This window comes from Phaenicophaeus curvirostris, chromosome 5 (assembly GCF_032191515.1).
Source record: "Phaenicophaeus curvirostris isolate KB17595 chromosome 5, BPBGC_Pcur_1.0, whole genome shotgun sequence".
NCBI lineage: Eukaryota > Metazoa > Chordata > Aves > Cuculiformes > Cuculidae > Phaenicophaeus > Phaenicophaeus curvirostris.
The window spans coordinates 52,824,347-52,850,386 of NC_091396.1; the positions used below are offsets into that span (position 1 = coordinate 52,824,347).

At 43.4% G+C, this 26,040-nt stretch overlaps 1 protein-coding gene across 3 annotated transcripts in view; it reads right to left on the minus strand.

Moving 5' to 3' along the window:
- PRIMA1 (proline rich membrane anchor 1) overlaps positions 1 to 26,040 on the minus strand; it is a 47,957-nt gene that overhangs the window by 8,104 nt on the left and 13,813 nt on the right. For 2 of the 3 annotated variants that reach the window (XM_069858751.1, XM_069858752.1), the window contains exon 3: positions 11,155 to 11,284. In XM_069858751.1, the coding sequence (XP_069714852.1) occupies positions 11,155 to 11,284 (130 nt within the window). Of the gene's footprint in view, positions 1 to 4,361; positions 4,387 to 11,154; positions 11,285 to 26,040 lie in introns of those variants that run through there. The other variant, XM_069858753.1, reaches the window with a different exon arrangement.

Below are 26,040 nucleotides of genomic sequence, written 5' to 3' on the forward strand. Positions count from 1 at the left end.
GCCTTATGTGAAAAATGGAGCTCACAAAAAAAAAAAAAAAAGGAGAGGAAGATATTTAATGCATAATGAAGGCACCTCTGCTTTGAACAAAGTCAAAACATGCCTGCAAGATTCAGGATGACCATGGACATGCCTAGCAGCGTGCTACACACCGGCAGTGACCTTTGGGGATGAGCTGGGTGTACCCTTCTTCCTGTCCTGCCACAGAGCTGTGTAGGCAAAGGTACCTTCACGAAGCTCCGTCCATGGCGTACCACACTCTGCCAAGCAATGCAGAAACAGCCTGGGATTGTCAATAATATGTAGCTCTCAGATATACAGGACTATAAGTAGCTCTATTGCATTAGGCAGGATCTGTTTGAACAAGCCCATAATTTTAAGAAAGAAGCCAATTCAATTTCTATCCTAATTTCCTATGGAAGACAACAAACAATCTTGAACAATCTAGTGTAATGAAAAGAGGGGATGGGATTGGTCTCCGGGAACACCAGGAAAGGAAGAACATTTGAATGGAAGAAATGGGAAGCCAACATGGATAAATTTAGACTAGAGATGCAAATAAAGTTCTCAGAAGAATAACAGTTTGAATTGGGCCTGCTGTAGGAGGTGAAATGAAGAGAGGGAAAACTGCACAGCTGCAAGAAGGAGACTAATACGGCTACAAGAAGGATTAAATCCCCACAATACCAGGGACAGACAGGGTGACTCAAGGGTCTTGTTCATGTCCTGTATTACTAAGATGTCTAAGCTGCTACCCTGAAGAATCAAAGAAGAAATACTGACTGCTCCAAGGAACTAAACAATCACTGTTACAGGAGAAATCATTTCACTGAACGTCAGGTGCCACCAGAACTTCCCTGGGGTTGATTCTCAGTGATCAAGGCAATACCTATAGTCAGAGCTGGACATGGGGTGTGTTGCTTTACTGTGGAACACAAACTTGTGTGATGGCTGGGAATAGCTAACAGCTGGATAATGAAGACAGCACACTACCCTACTTTGCTTTTTTTTTTGGTTTTTTTTTTCTCTGTTTCATTCAGATTGAAGGGGGATGAGAACACCATTTCCCAGAGCCCTCTGGTGAATATCCTACATGACTAGTCCAGAGTGGATGCATTACTGCAGTAGCAGCATCATGCTAGCATCTCACTAAAATAAAAGTCATTAAGCCTGTGTAATGGTGGAAAAAAATGTAAGGCTGCCCCCAAACTAGACTGTGTATGCTCTGGGCTTTTGTGCCCACAAGCTGAATGTACATGCAGGTTTGGTCCTTAGTTTCTGCAAACGTGTGGCAGCTCTCCATGACCCACACAAAACAGACATGCTTGTTCTCACACATGCTGGCACAGAATCAAAGAATTGTTTGGTTGGGAAAGACCTCTGAGATCATCAAGTCCATCTCTACATGTTCATTACTAAATCATATCCCTGAGCACCTCATCTACCCACCTTTTAAACAACTCCAGGCATAGTGACTCAACCACTGCCCTGGGCAGCCTGTTCCTAGTGCCTGATAACCCTTTCAGAGAACACTTGGGCACACTGCTGGCTCATATTCTGCCAGCTGTTAACCAACACCCTCAAGTCCTTCTCTGTTTATCTTCCACTCGGTAATACAAATCCACTAGTGGATGCCCAAACTAGGATCTTTCTTTTAACCTTTTAGCATTCTCCATTCTCTCTGGAACAGACTGAGCAAGACCTATCGTGATTCAAGGGTTTCTATCTCAAAGCACTTAACAAACATTAATTAGGGAATCTGTAGAAACATGCTTTTCAGGTGCCCAGTTGTACTAGCCCTGATCAATACTGTTCTAGAAATGCCTTTAACAGAAGACTGTCTGCAACACAAATAAACGCAAAGAGCTGAGAAGAAAGCTAAAACTTGCAAAATGAACTGACATTTGCAACTGACTTTTGCAAGTGTCTAGATCACTTGAGGTAATCTGACTCTGCCACCAACTACAGTAAGACCACTGATTTCCGAGCTGCTGCTTCTGACTTTCTCCACTTACAAAGAAGAGAGCCAGACCCTGCTCTTTGCAGGCTAAATGCAAACCCACCATGAGCAGACTGCACTGGATAGTCCTGGCCTTTCCATACTCTAGGTGTCCAAAAGGGCAAGTCCATAGAGAGGCACAGCAACCAGCATATCCTTCACACCTTGACATCTACACAAAGATTTGGCTTTGTGCAGTTTGGGAGCTAAGTGGCTTTGGACAATTTTAACTAGGGACAGTTTCTGAGGAAATGCCCTCTGTCATTGCCACTTAGCAAACTGAGATGGACAAACCAGAAGCATCATTCTCCAGCCCTGATGTGCTGGAGGGGGTGGCCACATGCCTTCCTATGGAGGGAACACTGGAGTCAAGGGGAGGTAAGCGCGTGGCAGAGGCAAGACCACCCCAGAAGATGCCACCTTCTCCCACCCCCAGCTCTGCCCACACTGACCCCCTGCATGTCTTGCCTTCACAGCAAGGCTATCCTAAGTGGGGAGCTATGCGGTGCTTAGCAACCCAGGAGCATTATAAATACTTAGAAGCAAGTACGGGAGGAATGACAGAGTAGCAGAAATCAGACCATGCAGCCACACAAATGAAGGCAGCATAGCTGTAAGGGGCTTGAGATTGGCTGCAGACAATCGATGTGCACCTGAGAAGCATTGCAGCTCTGCGCAGGGGACCCTGACTGCACCCCGTTCACCTCAGGTAGTGTGGCTGCACAGCAGCAAACAGCAGAGCAAGGCAGGCGAGTGAATGATGTAACCTCCCTTCAGAGCAGAGAGAACACCTGAAACCAGCTAGCGTGTATAAGCACCCCTGAGCATTCCTTTCTCAACATCTGCTCTCATCTGGGGCATGGAAAAGCTGAGATGTTGTTTGAACACCAAGTTGTGACTAACTAGACAAAAGCATGAAATGAATGTGCATAAATTACAGTGCGAAATAACGCTTCTATGGTCAGATGCCTCATTACCTCTGCCTGAGATTCCCTGCACAGAAGGAAGCGTGCCCAAGCTCAGCTCCTGCCATTCCCTGAGCTCTACCTTTCCACAGGGTCTCTGAACACAGAAGTCCTGGTTAGAGACAGGCATCAAAACCAAAGTCAGCAGAAGCCACGAATTAGAAGAGCCAAGAGTGGCCTCAAACCAAGACTGCTGACCAGAATTGTGCTGAAAGGTCAGGCAGGAAGGGAGGATCTTCTGTGTGGTCAAAGCTGGGGCAACATGAGGATGATAGAGGAACCAAGGCTCTGTGGAAAACAAGACAGGGTAGAGACTGGAGGGGAAATAGGGCATGGACACAGGACTGAGACAAGCGCTGAACAGTCCTGAGCATCTTGAAGGTATTTGGATGCCTGTGATGGGTAGGGGACCAGGTAGTGCTTAGCTGCTCCGTGGATACGTTTGGCTTCTTGTCACCCCAAGGCAGAGGGCAATGAGTCTGGGCAGAGGCTGCCTGGGGCAGCATGGGGCACATGTGTGAACTGCTAGGGCATTTCCACACTTTTTGGCTTTCTTGTTCTAACTTCTGGGGTTTTAGAGGTACTGTAATCCACTGTCTGCTGAACCCACCAGGAGCTGCAGTTGTTCAGCCACTGGAGAAAAGGAAAAGGGGGAAATAAAGACACCCAATAGGTTCCTAGGGGATTCTCATTGTGTAGAGGGAATTCCTGAATGATACAGACCTGGAGTAGCTGGTCTACACCTCCACCTCACTACCGTGGATACACTGTGGATACAATTTACTGTTGAGTCATAAAAAGATTGTCCAGGCATTCCAAGGTGCTGCTGATGGGTTCTTGCAGGTTGTAAGAAACAGTCTTAAGCTCTGATATCCCAGATAGTCAGGCCAAAAACTTTCTTCAAGTGGCCCTGCACACTGTGCTGCGTCCATCTCAGCCACAGCTGGGGTTTTTGCCACCAGGGTCAGCCATAAATGCTCTCCTGTTAGCTTATGAAAACTATGATTGGCTTAAAAATTAAATTAACTTGTAAGAAAATTAGTTCTTGCCTTGTAGGATTTTGAATGCATCAGCATCTTGAGCTTAAAGTCAGTTTTCGGACTAGAAGGTGAAAAGATCCCTGATCTCATATTTATTCAGATTACTGTAGAAGTTATCGCTTGAGGGAAAAAATGTAATAGAAAACTCATGGTAAATCTGGCAACTCTCCTATGTTTCAAAACTCTAGTACACACTTATATCTTCTAATTGTGTTGGTGTAAAGCAAGAACATTTCAACCAATACAATTAGACTGGCATAAGCATTATATTCTGGCAGGAGCCTGTGAAGTCAACCCATGGCTGTTAAAGAGTTGCACTGAAGCAGTAAGGAACACTAGTTGAACTTTTTGTAAGATTTCTGGTTTGATGTGGTACCTTCATCTGCAGTAGAAAAACAGAAAAACAGCCAGTTTGTTTCTGGTCACAGTAAAAATGTAACTCATCACAGGATAGAACGTAAAGCTTTACAGGTTTCTGTTGGCATCTTTGTCCATACATCACAAATTAGGAGTGAACAACTGAAAAATGATCTATAGGAGAGTATTCTTTGGGACACTTGGACCACTTGTTTTATTCTAAAGACTAAAGCCTCCTGAAGGCTTCTAGTGTTCCCTGTTATGGGAAACAGTAGAGCATTCTATCAATTTATGACAGCAAACTTTCCCCCTAGCAGAATGTGACTTTGATATAACTTAAAAGAGACAGAGAAATCCTGCCCTATAATAGCTATGCAAGCATGACGTGCTTATGAAAATCCCAGACCAATAGCACTGAAAAGCAGATCCTCCCACTTATCTGACCAGCATGTACTGCACAGGCAATAGCAAAGCAAACTTTCCTGCGCAGCACTGCCCATGCAGCATGGGCATCTCTCCAAATGTAAGGTTCTTTTATCCACTTTATTCATCAGTCCTTGATCTGTCAAATGAATCTGTTAACAAGCAGTAGCAATACTTTTGCTATTATACTTAAAAAACAAGACCAACCCTTTTTTTATCTTGATGTATCCAGAAAACATTGGGCAGCACTATTAGTCCCCCATCCAAAATCCCCAAGGATCCTACTGAATCAGCAGATTTAATACAGCAGAGCTCTGGTGTCTCCAATGGGCTTTGATCAAGTGTAAAGCTCTTCAACAGCTTGTCTTGTATATACTGGAAATTATTGCACAACCAACATCAATACTGTTTGGAAGAGCAACAGATTTTCATTGTACTAGCACTCAGTTTTCATCAAGCAGACCTACATTTAATTTAATAAATAGTGACAGCTTTGAAAGAACCCAAGAAAACCAACAATAACTCAGAGAGGTTGTCTCCATCTGCGGAGCTATTAAAAACCCAGCTGGACACAGTCCTGGACAACCTACGGTAGCTGACACTATTGAAACAGAAGTTTGGACTAGATGATCTCAAGCTGTCCCTTCCAACCTCAATCATTCTGTGAAATAATTTCTTTATGGTTAAAAAATGGGATATCCTGCAGAAATATTGTTTGCGTAGGGGATTTCAATTGCCATTAGTAGATCATCTGCAACCTCGTTCCAAGGATGGGAATAAAATGGAAGACTATTAGGCATAGAGGCTAAGGAGGATGCTGGGCTTTGGTTAGAGAAGACTTGGACAGCAGTGCTCAGCAGCTGGTGCCAATCCTGTTGTTGATAAGCATCAACATTCAGCCAGCAGAAAAGATAATCAGGCTACAGTGTGACTGTCTTTTCCTTGTTCTTCCAAAATGTTGAAGTCTGTCTTTCTTTCAGTTGTCCTCAGTGACATTCCCAGGTCTTCCTGCTGAAGATCATATTCCCTTCTGAATGACACTTCTTGGGGGCCAACCACTTTTGCAGCGCTGAACTGGTTTGACTTCAGAGAACTGCATCAAAGCCACACAGATTCTGCCCACATAGTCCTCACGAAAATAGTACTTTTTAACCCAGCTTTTACACCAACTACCTCACTTTATCTTCTGAGTAATTACTGTTTTTCCAGACATCTCCTGAGAATTAAGGCACTATTTCAGTACAAACCCTTCTAATGTGTCAGGGAGAATAGAAGAGATTAACAATCTCAATGCACTTTGACCTGTCTGCCACCAGCCACTTCAAAGCAATTAAGTAAGCTTAGGACACTGCTCTGTCTTCTCTCCCCAAATGAAAAAGGATTGTTTTGTTGTAATTTTGGACTAGATTGTGTTCAGTCTCAGTGCTTCTAATAGGAGATGGCCATGTGTGGAAGACTACACAGTCCTTGTACTTTGGGGCAGCGAGTAGTACAAAACAGGTTGGGCAAGAAGTGTTGGTCCACGTCCTACTGAGCAGGACAGACACCTCTGCACCACGGGACACTCTTCCACGCATACCGGCTCGCTACAGCACCAAATCCCAGTTTCTACCCTCCTTATATGAGCTTCTGTGCTTTCCCCTTGCAAGAACCTCGTTTTGTCAAACAAGACCAACTTTCTAAACCTGCTACCAAAACTAGACCTCACAGTATACAGGGTCCATAAATCATACACTAAGGTTGAATACCTAGAAGATACCTGAACAATGAATTTTAAGAGAGTTTAAATATAACCTGTCATTTTATTTTAGCACAATGTTTTCTTCCATTTAGTCATTATCTGAAGGTGAACTCAGCATCTATTTAAAGAAGTGCATATGTAGGCATATATGGTACCCTTCTCTCAGGCTACAGAACACCTACAAAACAGTGGCTTGACCAAGATAGAATAGTGAGTCAAAGGCACATCATGTAAAATGTTGCTATCATCTGTCTGTTTTCTCTGCTGACTTAGAAAGACGGGTCTTTGGCAGCCAACCCCATGGTACACCTAAGAGCCTAAAACCCAGCGGAGCCAAGGAATCGCATCCCTAGGCACAACAGGCTGCTCATGGGTCATCTCAGACCTTATGGATATTCTGGAGATATTACATACAGTTTTTTCACGTTCGCAAACCATTCAAAACACCTCCAGCCAGGCTGCATAGCTGGTGCATCAGCTGGCACACAGATTTGTATGTTCTGCTTTGCTTTCCCCTTTGAGGTTTGAGAGATGGCTCCAGTATCCTAATTTTATGCAGGGAGCCAGGGATTTGTTCTTCCCTTTTATGTAAATACCTCACTCCCCCCACAGACACTGATACACCAGTGAACTGCAGAAACAGGATTACATACTGCAGGTCCCTCTCTCCTCCATCTCAGTTGCTTATTTACCAAACAATTCCCATTAATCCTTTTCACTGTGCTTACTTCCCACTTTCCTCTAGTCTTCTTGTATTACTATTATTCAGGTGCCTGGAGATGTTAAAAAAAAGGCTTAAGAGACAACCACCTCCAGAGCTGATTAAAATGAACTGAGCTCCACTGATTGTTTTTGAATCCACATGGACTCACACCAGATGCAGATTTGTTAGAGCTGCTGGCATTCACAGTGCACTTGCCCTAGTCCAGTCCACAAACTTTGTAATTCTGAAATATCCCAGCTTCCTCCAGCCTGTGATAGTTTATGAATTATCATTGGACCTCCTGCTTTTACTTTGTGGTGACAGTCTTCCAAGGAAAGAGAAAGAATGACAGGTTTTTACAGACAGAGAGATGATAAAGAAATACCTGGAGGTATTCCAGATTTTGAAACTGTTATTCATCTGCTCATTCAGACTTGCTATGTGTTAGAGAAATCTCTGGTCGTGAGATCAGTTTCTTTATCCATGAAATGAGCAGAAAAGCCCTACTGCTTACAGTTGATCTGAGACCTTGCCAGTGAGTGATTAAGCTTGTCCTGGAAATCTGCAAATCACAGACTGTGATTGCTGCAAGCACTAAGCGCCAATCCTTAATTTTTCTCATGAGCCATGGAAAAATTTCACAACTGGCCCTTTGAAACCAGTAAATGAGATTTTTACTGAAGTACAATAGGATTTTTCTTTTTCTATTTAAAATTTAATTCTTATGAAAGTGCGGGATTAATACAACAGATCCAAGATCTCTGCCTGCACTTTTCTACTGAAACTTTAAACTCTAGCTACACCCTACAACCCAGTGGACTGCTGTTGTTTCACTCTGCCACATCTCTTCAGTGGATGTAGGTGACAGCTTTGTCAGAGATGCTGCAATGACAGAGGTCCCAATTACAGGAGCTGTGCAGGAACGAGGGCCTGGGAGGAGGACTGCAGAGGAGAGCTGGTGGGATGGGGGTGTGAGAAAGGACAGGGCAGAGTGTGGACATGGAGCTGGAGGCTGGGAACACACTGGAACGACTCTTGGCTTCAGCATCACCCAGATTAATCCCCTTACTCTTTCTCTAGCTGCCTCTACCTCCCAGCAAAACATAGAATGAAGGATTTCTCACACTAGCTAAAGCCAATTCAGCTCAACAATACAAGATAATACTCTGTGTTGAAGGAAGAGACGCCTCTCCTATGAAGCATCTTATCTTATATCCAAACATTAATCAATAAATAACTTTTACAGTGGATCAAGGAACCTGACTACTGGAATGCTGCCAGGCACTACAGGGCATCCTTTTAGCAGAGCTGTTTTAGGAAGGGCTCATTGACGAAAAGAAATGCTCTAGTTACTGTGTAAAAATATAATTAATAAGACTATTTTTTTTTTATAGCTGTCCATCTCACTTCTAAGCAGTTTTCAGCTTAGCATTTACCAGCAGTGTGAATATCAACTATATGAAGATCTAAGAGGAAATTTCACTTTTCTCTGAGCCTAATGACTGTTCAAGCGTCTGACTTACGTGTTGATATTCACACTGTTGACAAATAATACACATCTTCAAATATCAGTATTATTCTCCGACACAAGCATGAGACTGTTATGTGAACTCCCAAAGCCTTTTCAAGGCAGCTCTGAGTTTGCCTGTTTAAATTTATTTTCTGTTTCTTCCCATTTACCAACATCAGAGCAGATTTGAAGAGCAATTCTTTGCTAAGCACAAGTTGCCCTGGAGAGCTACTGCTCCCGTAGGTGTATTTGCAGCCTTGGCAGAAAGCATTCACAATTTAGCACTAGGCAGACAAACACAACAGCCGTTTTTGAAACTAGTACAACTTTTCACATGGAATTGGATGAATCCCCTATGAACAGCCAATGGCAGATTAGGAACTACAAGTAAGAGGTTTTGCACTGTGATACCAGTCCAATTGGACTCCAATTTCAGTCCTCCACAGATGATTTTTTAAAAGTGCAGCTGCTAGGGTGAAAGCTTTCCAAATCCTCAAAACTAATAAGCATTCATTTTAGCTAAACGAGAATAGCAAAGACACTTACATAAATTTATTAAGAAATTAGACACAGACTCCTGCCTTCTTGTTTGAATTCTCCCTTTTTGATGCTCTTGGATACACTATCTTTCAAATCCTGCATAAATTTTTCAGATAACCACAAAACATGTGCAATGTTCCACTATTGTGATATCCCTGCTGAGGCTCATCAAAAGTACTGCAATTGCTTTGCATGCAGCTAACATTTTTTCATGAAAGGTATTTTAATTTTTTTTCCTTTCTCCCCTTCCGCCCCCCGCAAAAAATGTCACTCAAAAATCATGAAGTTGAAAATAAAATCACTTAATCCTAGCTGCAATTCAGACGTCACTGCAGTATCTCATGAGAATTATGGATTGCATATTGCTTTCTCTAGTGCAGGCTGGGTCACCTGGCTGTACTAACAGCTCTTGCCAAAGACTCCCACGGACACCACAAAGCCATGACTATGGGTTGTTGTCAAAGCTGTAGTGGTACCAATAGAGGGGAAAAGAAACACGATCCACAGAATCATAGAATCCAACCCCCATGGTTTGGGTTGGAAGGGACCTTAAAGATTATCCAGTTCCAACCCACCTGCCATGGGCAGGAACACCTTTCACTAGATCAGGTTGCTCAAATCCTCATCCAACATGACCTTGAGCACCTCCAGGGATGGGACATCCATGACTTCTCTGGGCAACCTGCTCAAGTGCCTCACGGCCCTCACACTAAAAAAATTTCTTCCTAATATCTAATCTACATCTCCCCTCTTCCAGCTTAAAACTGTTCCCCTTTGTCCTATCACTACACTCTCTAGGTCTCTGGAAGGCTACTATAAGTTCTTACTGGAGTCTTCCTTAAGCTAAACAAGCCCAACTCTCTCAGCCATTCCTCATATCGGAGGCGCCCCAGCCTTCTGATCATCTTCGGGGCCCTCTTCTGGACTCACTCTAACAGATCCATGTCCTTCCTGTGCTGAGGACTCCAGCACTGAATACAGTACACCAGACGAAGTCTCACCAGGGTAGAGCAGAGGTAGACAATCAACTCCCTTGCCCTGCTGGTGTAGCCCATTCAGGCTACAATTCCCACAAGTCACTTTGTTCTCTAAATCAGCGCTTTGGACTTGCAGAGTCTTCATGCAGAAATGTTCAAGTTTTGACTTCTTCCATGAGAAATATTATTCAGGTGAAGAAATTATTCCCACTCCCTTTTTTTCCTATGTAACTGAAGTCAATACCTTTTAACGACCAGAGGACTGTAGACAGTGAGCTGGAATGGGTACTACACACCATGTTGTACATTTGCTTCACATAGGCTTTTATATTAAAAAGAGACAAGTTTTGAATTTGATTCTGAGGATGATAATTTTGAAGCAAGAATAAATTAGAAGTAGAGTCTTCAAATGCAAAACTACATATATTGCCCTAGAGTTTGAGTTAAAAGAGTCTGAAAGAGTCTGCATCAATTTCAAATGCTACTATTATTAATGAGCCTGGGCCAAAACTCTCACATCCCACACGTAATCTTTGAATACTACCAGAAGTGGATAGGACAGTGTTTCCCACCTCAGCACCTGGCCAAGCCAAAGCTATCTACATCCCCCAGCAACCTGCAGCCATTTGACTTCAAGAAAATTTTTAATAATCTGAACATTATGGTTCTGTCCAATTTCCAGTCTTTCTCCTCCTCATGTGACTGTGCATTGAACTGCACCCTTTACACAGGCAGGATACAGTACATAAAGTGACTTTCCAGTGAAAACACACATTGACAAACAAGATGCATTTTGCCTTTAGGATGCCTTTAAACATAAAAGGTGTCAGTCAAGTCTTGGGTCAAACTTTGTGGGGTTTGTATTGACCTAAGCACAGTAAAAGCATCTGGAGTCTTACCTTTTTATTGCTTTGTAGCAAATGATGACAACTACGAAGAGGAACACTAGTGTGGTGCAGCATACTGCAATGATAATAACCAGGCCTGGCCACCAGGTCTCTTCAGTGGGACAAAAGGTAGACTTGGGAGCTATAAAAAGAGTGTGGAAAAATACATGAGTTCTCCAAAAGGAACAGTGTATAATCAGATACGCTTCAGTCACCCATGCAATAGCACTATGTGAGGGCCACAGACACATAGGAAGAGGTTATTTCACATTTAGGACCCATTTTTTTCCCCAAACTATCAACTTCTCTGCTTGGTACTAGATATTCTTGTCATAGTCCCCAGATGACAAAGTTCTCTGAAGCAGCATTGTTCACAAACTGGTTCTGAGATCAAAGGAGAAAGGTTCAGCTCTGCTACCTGAGGGACACCTCTCCTCTCTTTGCATTTACCATCTTCTGCTGCATCACATTAATTTTAGTGAGAGATGTTATGCTGATAAGGGTAGGCTTTCAAGCCCCACTAGGGGAGGTTTGTTTCTTTCCATTACAATGCCTTTGAATTTTACATCCAATAGTTAAGAAATGTTAACATTAAGAAATGTCAAGCGATATTTTGCATCAGAAGGAACAGTGGCATTTAGTTAAAACATTTTCCTTCAGAGCCACATTCCTTTTCCTATGTTTTGAGGGGACACGTTTCTGGAGGATGGCGAACAACAGACAATGTGATGAGCAGCCCCACTGTATTGCAGAGCACGATGAGGCTCCTAACGCAGTGGGTGCAATCACATAAACTCCACAAGAATTTGGGTCAACTTAAAGGAAGTTTAATAATGAGTAATTCCATGGGCCTCTCTAAATCTACATGTTCAGTCAATTAGGAGAGATAATTAAATATAGCAAAAGGCTTTTTTTTCCTTAAGTCAAATTATTTGATCCGATATATTCTATATTCCGGACTGCCTGTTATACACATCACAAATAGCTGCACAAGTCAAATTTGTGACCACACCTGCATTATTTACTGTGATCTGACATCTCCTGTGCCTCCTGTGTTTGATTAGGAAAAGACACACATACTCTGAGGCTAACACCCATTAGGTTAAATCATGAAATACAAAATTACTGAGAAAAGTTTTATTTTTCTGGTTGCATGAGAAGAATTGGCAACATATACCCTAAGAAATATGCATAAGTGTCTTAGATTGCTAAGAAGCAATCAAAATAATAAAACCAGCAGCCTGATAATTTAAAGACAGTTCAGCATTTAGTGCCACATAAGAGGTCCTATCTTTCTCACACACATCAATCTTCAACACATGCTATCACTACGATCATATTGTCTAGAATCATAGAATCATAGAACAACCAGGTTGGAAGAGACCCACCGGATCATTGAGTCCAACCATTCGTATCAAACACTAAACCATGCCCCTTAGCACCTCGTCCACCTGTGCCTTAAACACCTCCAGGGAAGGTGAATCAACCACCTCCCTGGGCAGCCTGTTCCAGTGCCCAATGACCCTTTCCATCAAAAATTTTTTCCTAATGTCCAGCCTGAACCTCCCCTGGTGGAGCTTGAGGCCATTCCCTCTTGTCCTGTCCCCCGTCACTTGGGAGAAGAGGCCAGCACCCTCCTCTCTACAACCTCCTTTCAGGTAGTTGTAGAGAGCAATGAGGTCTCCCCTCAGCCTCCTCTTCTCCAGGCTAAACAACCCCAGTTCCCTCAGCCACTCCTCATAAGACTTGTTCTCCAGCCCCTTCACCAGCTTTGTTGCTCTTCTCTGGACTCGCTCCAGAGCCTCAACATCCTTCTTGTGGTGAGGGGCCCAGAACTGAACACAGTATTCAAGGAGCGATCTCACCAGTGCTGAGCGTCTAGCAAATATTGTACATATATTGATTGTATGAGTTGTTTTTTTGGTGTTTGTTTTAGTTTTTTATCTATGGTAGAGAAAAATAAACATAAAAAATTAAGTGATTTGTAGAACTGTTGGTTGCTGGCTCCTCTTTTGACACTGTGTCCACTCCCAGACTATCTCAGCAACTGAGTTTCTACTTTATTCCTACTTCAGGTGCAGAAGTCAGTTTTCAGTGGCTGACGGAACTATTTACCGTGTTGTGATAAAGCTATTGTTTTTAATATTCTCTGAACATTTTCAATGTTGTTATTTTCTAAGATTCTACAACAGAAAGCATTTCAAAGATAACAAAATGTTTGTATGAATGAGCAGGCAGTCTCAGGGCCAGTGTTACCCTCCTAGCATTGCCCTGACAAATGCAAAAGGTTGAAGTGAAATCAAAGGAAGCATGTCCATCAGCGGATGCCATGTAAAATTAGATAATATCATAAAAAATGGGGCAAGTACAGCTATCCTTATCTAGTCCTTCTTCCTCAAAGCCAGGATTAACCAAACTAGTTGTAAAGCAAAATGAGATGGTGAGACTGGGTTTCTTCTTGGCACAACAAATGAGACTGATAAATGGCAGAGGTAGGGTAAAAACAAGGCTCGTCACATGCCTGTGCACCACTTGATCATTTATCACAATATTTTTACATGGAGAATAAACACTGAAACACTCACTGAAGAGTGAATATGCCTCCTGACAGCCTGTATGTTGTTAATAACGACAGGAAAATAGGAATTACTCGAATGGAACTGACCCCTAATCCACCTGGCTCAGTTCCCTTCCCCAGTGGTTCAGAGCAGGCACTCAGAAAGAAGCATGAGAAAGCACACTGAAAGCTATCAAAGCCTGTTTCTTCATGGTTGGTGGGTTTATAAAGCTTTAAAACTTTTTTTTTAATTATTATTTCTAACCCTTATTTTTGCAGTGCTATGTAATCTAATTTTCCTGAGAAATGGCCATTCTTTTTTTCCAGTAAGCTTCTAGTTGCTCTTTTCTGCCTTTCTCAGTATGAATTCACACAGCCCTCCTTACCATAGAATTTCTATGTCCTTAATGCATTTTTCCTCATAAGCATCCTCTGAAGAAGAGCAGAACTGCTTTTAATCCCCTTATGCTGATGCCCAGCCCACATAGATGCCTTTGTGTGCAGCTGGGAAAGTCAGCAGAGAGGGGAATTTCCCAAAGAGCCAGCAAGGTACCTGGGAAGTGTCATTTCCTCAGAGAGGTGTCTCTTGGTGAGTCCCATACTGAGCTCTTGATGTTAGGGAGGTGTTGATGTCTCTATGCTCTTGGGACAGGGCTCACAGCACTGCTCCCTGGAGCACCCCAGGGCTAGGGACGCTCTCCATCCTGTGCCTGGGTCCTAGACCCCAGCTCATCACACAGCTGAGCCCACATGTGTCATGCCCTCAGTGATCTGAAATTATCCTAGGGTGAGGACACCTGCAGCACCCTCTTGCAGCTGTGCCACTTTCTTGCGCAGTCTCTTGCAGAGACAAGATGTGGATGCCAAACCTTCCTCTAAGGAGACACTGAAACTTTTATAAAAAACGCTGAGCAGATGTCCCACACTACCTGTAACAATGACAATGTTCAATTGTTTCATTGTCTTACAAAACCTTTAACGAAATGCAGGAAAACGCTTCAGTTCTCATGGTTGCCTCCTTTGCACCACCTCTTTCATACCCACTAGCAACCCCCAAAAGGTTTATGGATTCAGAACCAAATTGCGTCATTTCCCTTGTCATGTAAAGAAATAACAGGGCATGTTCTGCTGTCATACGCAGCAGTGTCTTTGGGGAGTGGAGGGCACACTTGGGCACAGGGAGTCCCTTCGTCATCACTAAGGGACTACTGAGAGCTGAGGGCTTGCTAGCCTAGTCACAGTGTTTGCTCCCTTGGCAATCAGGGTGGATCGCACATGAGCCGCTACAGCTGCTCAGGGTGTGATTGCCTCTTGGTTTGACTCACTACTGGCTGCTCTTCACTGTTCTCAAAATCAGCTGAATGGAGAAAGTGATTTTCACAGTGCAAAATAACTCAAGGAAAATTTACTTTCTCTCCTAAGCCTCAACGTGTCGTTGTGCACACTAAACACACGGTTAGGTGGAAAGTGGTAGGAAGGTGATGATGTTTTAAAGAAGATAAGCAGGGTGAGCTAAGCAATCACAGCCTGTCACCCTGACAGAAATCCTGCCAGAATAATGAATATCTCATTCAACTAATAAAGTATTATAATACATAATGATGCCAAACAGCATAGGTTCAGGAAAATACATCTTGTCAGACTAAGTGGATATGTTTTGAGGAGATTATTGGTTCGGTAAATAGATGTATTAGTGCTAGTGTGATAACTTTAGACTTTGGCATGACATTCCACTTAATTCCACATGATGTTGGGGTTATGAAACTATAAAGCTACAGTAAACGTGACACACATGAATTGAGTTAAAAGCCAGAGATCCGGTGTGGCTCAAAATCTAATTATAAATGTAAAGTCACTGCTGAGAGAATGTGTTTTTTAAAAAAAATGGGGTGATGGGTACTGGTAGAATTTGTAAATTACTCAGGAATGTACTCTATTACAAGCAAAGACTAAGACTGGACTCAGATAAGAATAAAGTAAAGAAAATGCTTTCTCTCTAGAAGTTCACATGTTCGTTAGGTTTATTCTTAGAAGGCCAAAACTTTCAACTATTCCAAACACCACCATGCCTAAATAAATATAATGAATAAGAAGACCCATTTCAGGCCTACAGTGGGTGGCTGGGTCCAATTTCTGAAAACGAATGAAAAAGTACTTTTAGAACAAAAGCATCCTGGGAACTATTTCAGCACCACAAAAAAGCCTCACACACTTGCTTTCTTTTACTACATTTATTTTGAAGGCTCAGCATAAAGACACAGCTCCAGTTCTAATGTTAGCAGGTATCTGTACACACACAGCCCTGGCCAGAAATGCGCATACCGAGAAAGATTAGCTCAGCTACAGAGGGTTTCCCTCAATGACCAGGGAACAAAAATAGAAGTAGTGTCACTAGGAAGGAAGTTTCCATAAAATCACAAAGCCTCTGATTTCTTTTTAGCAAATCTCAGAATGGGTCACTCTCAAAATTGCTCTGAGCTACTAAAACCAAAATACAGTGATGAAGCTGTTTTAGTCTTCTGGACTAAGCACTAAATGCTTGTGTGTGTAAGTTTTAAAAGCAACACGTACTTGTCCTGCCTGCAACAGAATATACAAACAGGACTTGGAATCCAGGTTATCTCTACTGTTCATGGCTTTATAAAGCTCAGACTTTGGAAATATGCACTCCTGTAATTTATTTTGACTAGGGTTATTACTTTCCATTGCAGTATAGGTTGTAGGCTAATTGCTCCTCACATGGCACTGGAAAGCAGCACCACCGAGTCTGTCAGGAGACAGTCAGCACTCCATCACAGGGGTTATGCTGGGCTGAGTTGGTGCCTCAGCACAGCCCTCCGCACTGTGCATCAGGCAGGCAGCATGCATTAGGGGATCCCTTTCAAACGGTCCTCGCCCATCAGCTAGCCCAGCAAAGTAAAGCAAAACAAAACCCAACTAAATACAGGGTTGAGCTGGAAAACAGCTGAGGGAGGCAGGGAGGCACCCATCCTCCCATGTGCAGACCCTGCAGAGGTATCTCTGGTCTGAGCGTGTCAATCTGCTTACAGGCTCAGTCTCAAGCAGCTGGTAAGCATGTGTTGATGTGACATGGTAGGATGACAGTGACCTTCCTCATCTCTCTACAACAACAGTAACTTCATGACTATAAAAGGATGAGTGTTTCCAAGATAAATCAAAACTGATTATTGTTTTTTCTCCCGCTTTTATTACTGTTTTTCCAGAAAGGTCAAGAGTGCTGGCGTAATCATGTTTATGAGACATCTGCCTGTTTTTAATATTGTATACTCACAACAGGCTAAACCCTGCCATCTCTATGCCTGCTGCACTCCTCTAGCTATTGGAGGGCTGCCTCGATCAGCCATGCACTTTTAATTAGCACGCTAGGAAAAGAGACTGGATTCTATTTTGAAGGCAGGCTCACATTCCAAGGGCCTCAAGTATTTTATCAGTCTTAGCTGGAACTTGAAAGGAATTGGAGATGAAGGCAATGTATTTCTAGCAGCCTCTGCACACATATTTTAAGACCTGTTGAACTGTTGGCCAAGGCAGAGTTTGGGGTTCTAGTCTCATCTTCACACTTACTTGCTTTATTAGTTTGATATGTTCACATAATTTGCATGTTAGCATCTCCATTGGAAAGACCGGGAGAAGCCACTAGTTTCTACAGCTATTAGCACACTGGGATGCAGGAATAATCCCAGAAAATGCAGAGAGGTTTAGATGTGATTTGAGATACGAAGGCATATGAAAAGACTTCCAGGACACTTCATGTGTCACAAGGGATTTTGAATCTGTGGTGGTTTGGGTCTGCTTCCTCTGCTTGCCCCAACCTCACGTCTGCCCCGGTGACTTGCATGTCACCAGAGGGAACCCTGAGCTCATATCCACATTGCAACCACAGCTGCACACAGAAGGCAATGCTCAGGCTGGGGATTGTGTACAAAGATGAGCTCACAGAAGGAAGGATTGCCATTTTCCACTGACAGATGAATGCTTGTCTAACCACATCAGGTTTCAGTGCATTCCTAGGGTTTGTGTATACACACACACAATCTATGTATATAAATGCATACATAAAGAAACTGCTGTCAATACTTTTGTTACACATTTCCATACTGAGTGACTCCTCAGGATTTATTCATAAATAGTGGTGACAGAACATGTGAGAAACTCTACCATCTCCTTTTTCCCTTCTCCCTCTTCCCTGCACTTGTGATTTCTTACATCAGCTGAACACATAAAGGAAACAAATGTGATTGGGGCACCTCTGTTTGTGTCTATAATGATTCCTTTTGATGATATAGGAGCCATAAGATATCATATGATCACAGAATCATAGAATGGTTTGGGTTGGAAGGGACCTTAAAGATCACCTAATTCCAACCCCTCTGCCATGGGCAGGGACACCTCCCACTAGACCAGGCTGCTCAAGGCCTCATCCAACCTGGCTTTGGACACTTCCAGGGACGGGGCATCCACAACTTCCCTGGGCAACCTGTGGCAGTGCCTCACCACCCTCATTGTGAAGAAGCCCTGCTGCTGCTTCACCGTTGCTTCCCCCTGAGAAGCAGAAATAGAGCTAGCTCCAAAGGAGAGCTCCAAACACTAAAGCAGTGCCAACTGGATTAAATCCAGGAAATACAACAAAATACGAGATTTCCAAGGCACTGTGGCTTCCCAAGGCTATGCTGCTTTGAGCGACAAAGCTGGTGAAGGGGCTGGAGAACAAGTCTTCAAGAACAAGAAGAGCGGCTGAGGGAGCTGCGGTTGTTTGGCCTAGAGAAGAGAAGGCTGAGGTTCTCTGTAGAGAACCTTATTGCTCTCTACAACTACCTGAAAGGTTGCAGAGAGGAGGGAGCTGGCCTCTTCTCCCAAGTGACATGGGACAGGACAAGAGGGAATGGCCTCAAGCTCCACCAGGGGAGGTTCAGGCTGGACATTAGAAAAAAATTTTTCATGGAAAGGGTCATTGGGCACCTGCAGAGGCTGCCCAGGGAGGTGGTTGAGTCACCATCCCTGGACGTATTTAAAAGATGGGTGGATGAGGTGCTCAGGGGCATGGTTTAGTGGTTGACAGGAATGTTTGGACTCAATGATCCTGTGGGTCTTTTCCAACCTAGTGATTCTGTGATTCTGTGTGATTCTGTGTGATTCTGTGTGATTCTGTGTGATTCTGTGCGCCCAAAGTCATAGACACACTGTTACCTATTAAGAGACTGAGGGGGAAAAAGTTGCAGGATGGGCAGCACAGAAAGGCAGATCTACTAACAGCCATCATTAACTTGAGGGACTGAGCCAAGGCAACTGGAATGTAAAGCAGGAATGGATGACAGCTTCAATAAAAGATGAAGTCCACTCAGGACAAGTTCAGCTTCAGTAAATCCAAACACGATGGAAAGGATTTGGCTTAATACAGTCTCAAGAGAGCAGTGACCCAGAAAGCTGCTCTGCAGGACCCTTTCTCTGAGATCCTGCCACAGAGAACAGATTCAAGAGGAAGACACTACCCAGTGAGGAAAGACCAAAGAACTCCTTTAGACCAGCACCCTAGTTTAGTCTGGGATAGAGCTTATTTTCTTCCCAGCAGTTGCTAGTTTTTTTAGATTTAGTATATGAGTTGATAATACATCGATGTCTTCAGTTGTTGCTAAGAAACCAAGGATTTTTCAGTCTCCCATGTTTTGCTGGTGTACAGGTGCAGACCCAGGACAGCTAACCCAAACTGACCAACAGAATATTCCATACCATAACGTTATGCTTAGTATAAAAATGGCAACTGGGCCGGGGGGCCAGGGAGGGTGTCTGTGGCAGATGATCCAGATTCCACGTTTGGAGTTCCATGCTCACTGTGCTTGTTGCTATTGCTGCACTCACTGAAATAGCTGCTCTGCATGGTCTAGTCATTGGGCAGTGTGCAGTTATTCTTTTAATATATTCTTTTATATATATGATTGCATTTTTATTTTTTTGTTGTCTTTATCTCAACCCATGAGTTCTCATTTTCTCTTCTGATTCTCCTCCCCATCTCACCAGGTGGGGAAGCATGAGAGAGTGGCTGCTGTGTACTGTTTAGCTGCCAGCTAATGGCTAACATATAACAATCAGCAATATCGTATCCTACCATTCTTACCTATGGAGCATGGCTGTAACTGTACACGATGTGCGATAAACTGACTTAAAGAAAATAAGAACTGCCTATCTTTGGAGCTAATTTTGTCAAATTTATTTATTTATTTATTTATTTATTTTTACTTCCTCATATATATCTGTGCCTTTCCTGTTGCTTGTAAACTGAGAGCTATTTCCAGGCAGCCTTGAGCTACTCAGGTAAACACCCACTACAAGGCAATAGAGGTGTGCTCAGCAGAAAGCCTGTCCCGATTTACTGCTTCTCTGGAATAGTTAATCTAAATAATACTTGTGGAAATCCGCTATTCCTGTAGCAGATGATACTTCTGTTACCACATTATGTTGCAGACAAGTTTATATCATGCAGCCTGCTCTGTGCATATGTTCCTACTACACTTTTAAGGGGGATATTGCAATCAATATGCAGAGGGAACTTCTGCTATAATAAAAACATGTGGGATGATGCTGGAGAAATTCCCTCCCACAGCTCTTACACTGTAGACACTGTTTTTTCTGCATTCTCGGTTCCCCCATCACCTTAGTCTTCTCCCCCCTTCTAAAAATACTTCCCACTGAAACAAGAAACACGCTCAATTTTGTGCTTAGTTTTGGAGACTGGAGTTTGCAGGAAGTAGAGGGCGGTTCTTCAGGAGTTTTCTGAAGGTCATAGGTGATAGAGGAGTGTGTGGCTGATTGGAAGAAATAGGACTGCAACAGCCAGTGAAAAAAATCTGAGCCTGGATACAGCCATGGAAAAAGAGTGGAGCTGACTGGGGGAGTTTTAAGTGTGGTGCTTATGATCTAAGCTTTAGGAGTTATTGAACTTGTACGTGTTTAGGTTTGGATTTTGCAGTGGATTTCACTAAAGTCCCATGTCGCTGTGCTGTCTTGGTAGGTCTCATGCAGCTGCTTTTCATTGGCAGATCTGAGAGTCCTTTAGAAAATGAACATATCATTAGGAACAAAATAAAATGATAGCAAATGAAAGTATCATCGGCCACCCAGGCATAAGTGAAGCACACCGTGAGGAAGCAGCTTGCGCGAAGTCACAACAGCTCGGTGAAAAAGCCAGGAAACAAAATGTCTTTTGACTCCTAGCCGGTTCTACCCTCTGGATCATGTTGACTCCTCCTTGGGAGTAGATGCAAACACTGGGTTTGGCCGTAACTACATTACAAGGGCGAAAGCAGCAAATTCCCTTGTTGACTTCCTAGACAGGCGCCAGATCTCTGCCCTAAGCTGGCAGGCTGATGCTGTGCCTGGGAATTCTGTGTGTCTAAGGCCTATGGACAAAAAAGAGATGAGATTCCATAAAGTGCCCAGGAAAAAGCTTCTAAGGTTGTAGGATAGCTTGTATTCTTTTTGGCACTACTGCAGAGGAAGAGGAAGATTAGTGTTTCAGCTCAGAGTCCTATGTGCTTAGGGAAGGATGCTGTGCAGACAGCAGAGCAAAGGGCTAACAAAAAAGTTGGGAGGGAAAGTCTGTGCTACAAATGACTGACGGGCTGAGGGCCAGATCTGCCAGCCTCAGTCCTTTAGGTTGTTGGTGAAGCTGATAGGACCCACCAGAACTGAGATACAACCCCGCAAACAGAAGCAAAACATGGTTTCAGCTGCCAAGGTCTTTTGGAGGAGAGAGGAGTTAGTGAGCACAGAGGGAGAATCTGTTCTGTAAAGGATGATCTGGAGAAGCAGCAACATTTAAAGACCTCTTGGAAAAAAAGGCTTTTAAGGAGATTACATCATAGCTAGTTTCTGTGTTAACATTTGGCTCTGGCATTTATCTTTACAATGGATTCTCACGTCAGCCACTGCCCTCTGATCTGTCTTTGTCACATGTTTTTCTAACCAATAGGCTCCCAATGAGAAATGGTTTCTCTCTTGTCATCTGATTCTCCCTCAGCTAAAAGGATGGAATTGGTTTTACCCCGATTAAATCAAGCACTATCGGTTTCTGTCCCAAGCAAATGAGAATTGCCTTGCAAGACACCTTCCTCCTTGCACCAACATGCTCATTCTGGACAGCCTCTTGGGCACTGTGACATTTCCCTGCTCTCTCTGCAACCTGGATCAGTGCCAGACTGGGAAGCATGGAGACAGTTCTACTGACACTCCCAGAAAGTCCTAAACACTGCCTCCACATGAGAGCTGTGGCTAAGGTAAACCCTACTGTACCTAGTGGTCTGCTTGCTGAAACACAGGATTTGTGGATCAGATACTTGGTGCCTCTAAGAAACAGGTCACAACTGAATGAAAATTTGCTGTTTAATTAGTACCCGTGAATTTATTTTAGAATGTGACCTGATTTCCAGAGATTCTGAGCGCTCAGAGAGCCAAGATGCTTTAACTTCGGTGCTTGAATGTAGATACACAAACTTAAGTTTAATCTTCAGAGTTTTATGGTACAGTCTTTAACCTCTCGGGACTGATCTTTCTGACAACTATATATTTAAGCAAACACAGTGGCAAGGCTGTGGTCTACAGCTGAATAACAGCAGTACAGCACTGACCTGAGGACAGTAATTCTCAGTTCTTTTGAACAGAGGCACCACTGAGAGGCACAGAGATGCGCCAGCACAGTACCATCCACTTCATTGCACAAACACACAGTCTGGCTCTCCAGTGGCGAGTGACACACACAGAAAGCACTGGCTATTCTTCACCAGGGAAAATCAGCGCCCAAGATCATCTGCTTGTACCAGCAAATTGTGAAACCTCATCACATTACAACAGTAAAAAAAAAAAAAAAAGCATCCTGGGGAAAAGAGGTCTGAAAACACCAAACATTCCATGATAAATCTTCCCTTGCCATTTCGGTGCTCTGATACCTGGAAGCATAGTAGCATACTTCCATCAGTATTCAACAAGCACACACACATGCACACATACACACAGAGAGCTATCTAAACACGTCCCTCCCCCATTCCGCTTTAGCTGGCACAGATTGCCTAGATGAGATCTAAAAGCAGTTATGATACACAGGCATGAGTGAAGGCCCAGCACTTTTTAAGGATGAACTCAACACCTGTAGCAGATGTCAAACCATCAGCCTTGCAGAACAAGCAAGTACTGCAGCCTGTCCCCTGCCAGCATGCCCCACGTACGCCTGCCCTTCGACCACTTCTATGAGGAGCTGGTTGGCTGTCCTGCTGTACCAGGCTCTGGTTTCCTTACTGCATCTTGCAACAAGGTTGAAAAAAAACCAGAAACTTCTCTTTTGGCGTTTGCTGTGGTGGGCCACTTGCCCGCTGAGCTCAGTACACACATGAGCAGCTTCAATATGGGCAAGAGCAGATTCGCTGCTACGAATCCAATGTGGAGACTTTTCCAAGCTTCTTGGGAAAGGGCTACCTTTCTTTGCGGGCTTGTGGTACTGGGTCCCAGGGTAGGCGGCAGTGGTAAGCACCAGTGAAAGCAGTAAAGGGTTCCACCCAAATGGGAATTCACTGGGGACAGGAGATGCATTTTCCCACAGATCTTTCCTCCTCCATCACCTCCTAGATCCACTGAAGTAGAAGAGGTATGAAGAGAAACGAGTTTCCTGGACAGTTGTCTCCTCTAGTCAAACTGGCTTTCTTTCAGGCTGTTTCAAAGCCTGCTTTGGGGCAGAAGATGGCCTCATCACCAACTACCAGATATTTCAGGGAGAGACAAGTTTCCACATGTTTCTGCATGTCCTCTTCAAACAAACATGGTGTGGGCTATGGCTTACAGAATCACAGAATCCCTAGGTTGGAAAAGATCTTTGAGATCATCAAGTTCAACCGCACCCATCCACTGCTAAATCATATCCCTAAGCACTTAATCTACCCATCTTTTAAATACCTCCAGGGATGGTGACTCAATCGCCTCCCTGGGCAGCCTCTGCCAGTGCTTGATAGCCCTTTCAGTGAAGAATTTTTTCCTAATGTCTAATATGAACCTGCCCTGGTGCAGCTTGAGGCCATTCAGTCTCATCCTCTCACCTATCACTTGGGGGAAGAGACCAACACCCACCTCTCTACAACCTCCTTTCAGGTAGTTGTAGACAGTGATAAGGTCTCCCCTCAGCCTCCTCTTCTCTAGGTTAAATGACCCCAGCTCCTTCAGCTGCTCCACATAAGACTTATTCTTCAACTCCTTCACCAGCTTTATTGTCCTTCTCTGGACACACTCCAGGACCTCAATGTCTTTCTTGTAGCAAGGGGCCTAAAACCGAACATGGTATTCAAGGTGTGGAAGCTTAGGGCACTTGCTGGGAGTTCAGTGGTTTGGAGAGATCATTCAGCACTTATTTGCATTTTACAGTGATAAGAGCCTTTGAAAATCTGGTCTTCAACTTTACTGAGCCTCAGGCACCCTTGGATGAAAACCATGTCCCAGCAGACCCTGTGAAGGCAGGTACAGCTGAACCTGTTAAGATACTGGTATGTGGCACCCATACAGACACTTTAACTGCTGTTAATTCCCGTATCTGCTGGTACTCACTCCTTTGCCAGGGGTTTGCTGAAGCTTTATCATCACTGACAGAGGGAACATGATGTAGTGATGTTTTACACTATGGGCTCTTGTCCAGCCCCTCACACTGCCTCCTTTCTTTCATTACTGCATGGTGACAGGACGGCCATAGGCTTGGCCTCTGGGTCGCAGCCTTATCGTTTTTGCTGTCTGTTGTGCAGCATCTCTTCCATGGGTGGTAGAAAAGGACATAGCTGATGAATTCTGTAGCAATTGCTGTTCACTTACGAGCCTAAAATTAATAATCTTTAGTGCTTGAAATACACTAGTCTCGAATCCAAAGTTTACAGAAGTGAAAAAATATCTCATTCAGATATGATAAGTTTGAGTGACTGACAGCATCGATGACTCTCTAGGGATCTCCCAGCAGGTCAGTGGCACAGGGAGAAGCAGCACCCTGGACCCTCTTTTCACCATTCCCCCAGGGTGGGCAAGACAGCTCCTTTGCGGGAGTCATAGTACGTCACCATCAAATCTTCTGAAAGCTGATCATCTCTTGCTGTGAATAAGTGTTCAAAGGAGGGAGGAGGGATGATATAGGTTGAAATTCAAACAGCTGAAATATGATTTTGGAAGTCTAAGCTCCAACATCGATGACCAGTCTTTCACTAGCAAATGATTAATGAGATACCTCAGGGCTGGCAGATTCAATCCCACAGAAAGATGACAGATTTTCTTGGTATGATGTTCTATATACAGATCGAATCAAGGCCCAGATCTGCACAATTTCTTGAGGCTGAACAATATTCACGAGTGGTGCCATCAAAGTCACAGGCTATGAAAAGCGAGTAAAAATCAGTGCTACTGGTATTATTAAGTTATCTCTTAGATCCTTAACGGCTTTTTAAAGAGCTCAGGAACCTCCAGATAATAGCAAGGATTGGACAAGCTTCACAGCCTGGAGCTGAAACTTTCTCAGTACTAGTGCCCTCAGAGAAAGCAGACACAAAACCAGCTTCAGCCAATGGCAGATGAAATTTCCTAACACAGGTTGTGTAAGACTGATAAGTTTTCATGCAGAGTCCGTAAAATACAGAATACATAAAACTGCAATTATATCACATTAACAGATCAAGTCATTTCACCACGCCACATGTTCAACATGAAGTCCTCAGTCACTATTCAGAGTACATTTGGAACTCTCTTAAAGCTAAAAGACAAGCCACGGGCTATCTTACAGTCACAAAAGCAAGCAAATTGGTTACTGGCTGCTATCTCTACTTTCCTCAGGCTTTACACAGATGTGTGGGCTGGCACAGGTATAGAGAAGCTTTTGCAGAGATGCTGCTTGCCATCACTCCCTGCTGGAGCCTACAGTAGCAGGGAGCCAGCACTGCAGAATGATGCCCCATAAGGTTGAGGTAGAACACCTGCAGTTTGACAAATCAAACTGAGAGTTAAACTAAACCCTCCCTTTCCTTCACTGATAGTCATTTCCTTTGATGGTGGCTATGAAACAAGATTATGCACTGCTTCCAAACGGAAAGGAAAATGTCCAGGGACGATTCAACAGAATCTGCTCCACTGGTATTGAAACAGATTTTTGTGTAAAATATTTCTTAGCAATGAACTGATGAAATATTAGCTCAATTCAAAAGACACTTCAAAATAATAAAATGATTAGTTTTAATAACAACTAGGAATTCACAATTTGCTACTATATATATGTTGTTAAAATGTGATATGATTTACTAGTGAAAGTGTTAAATTAA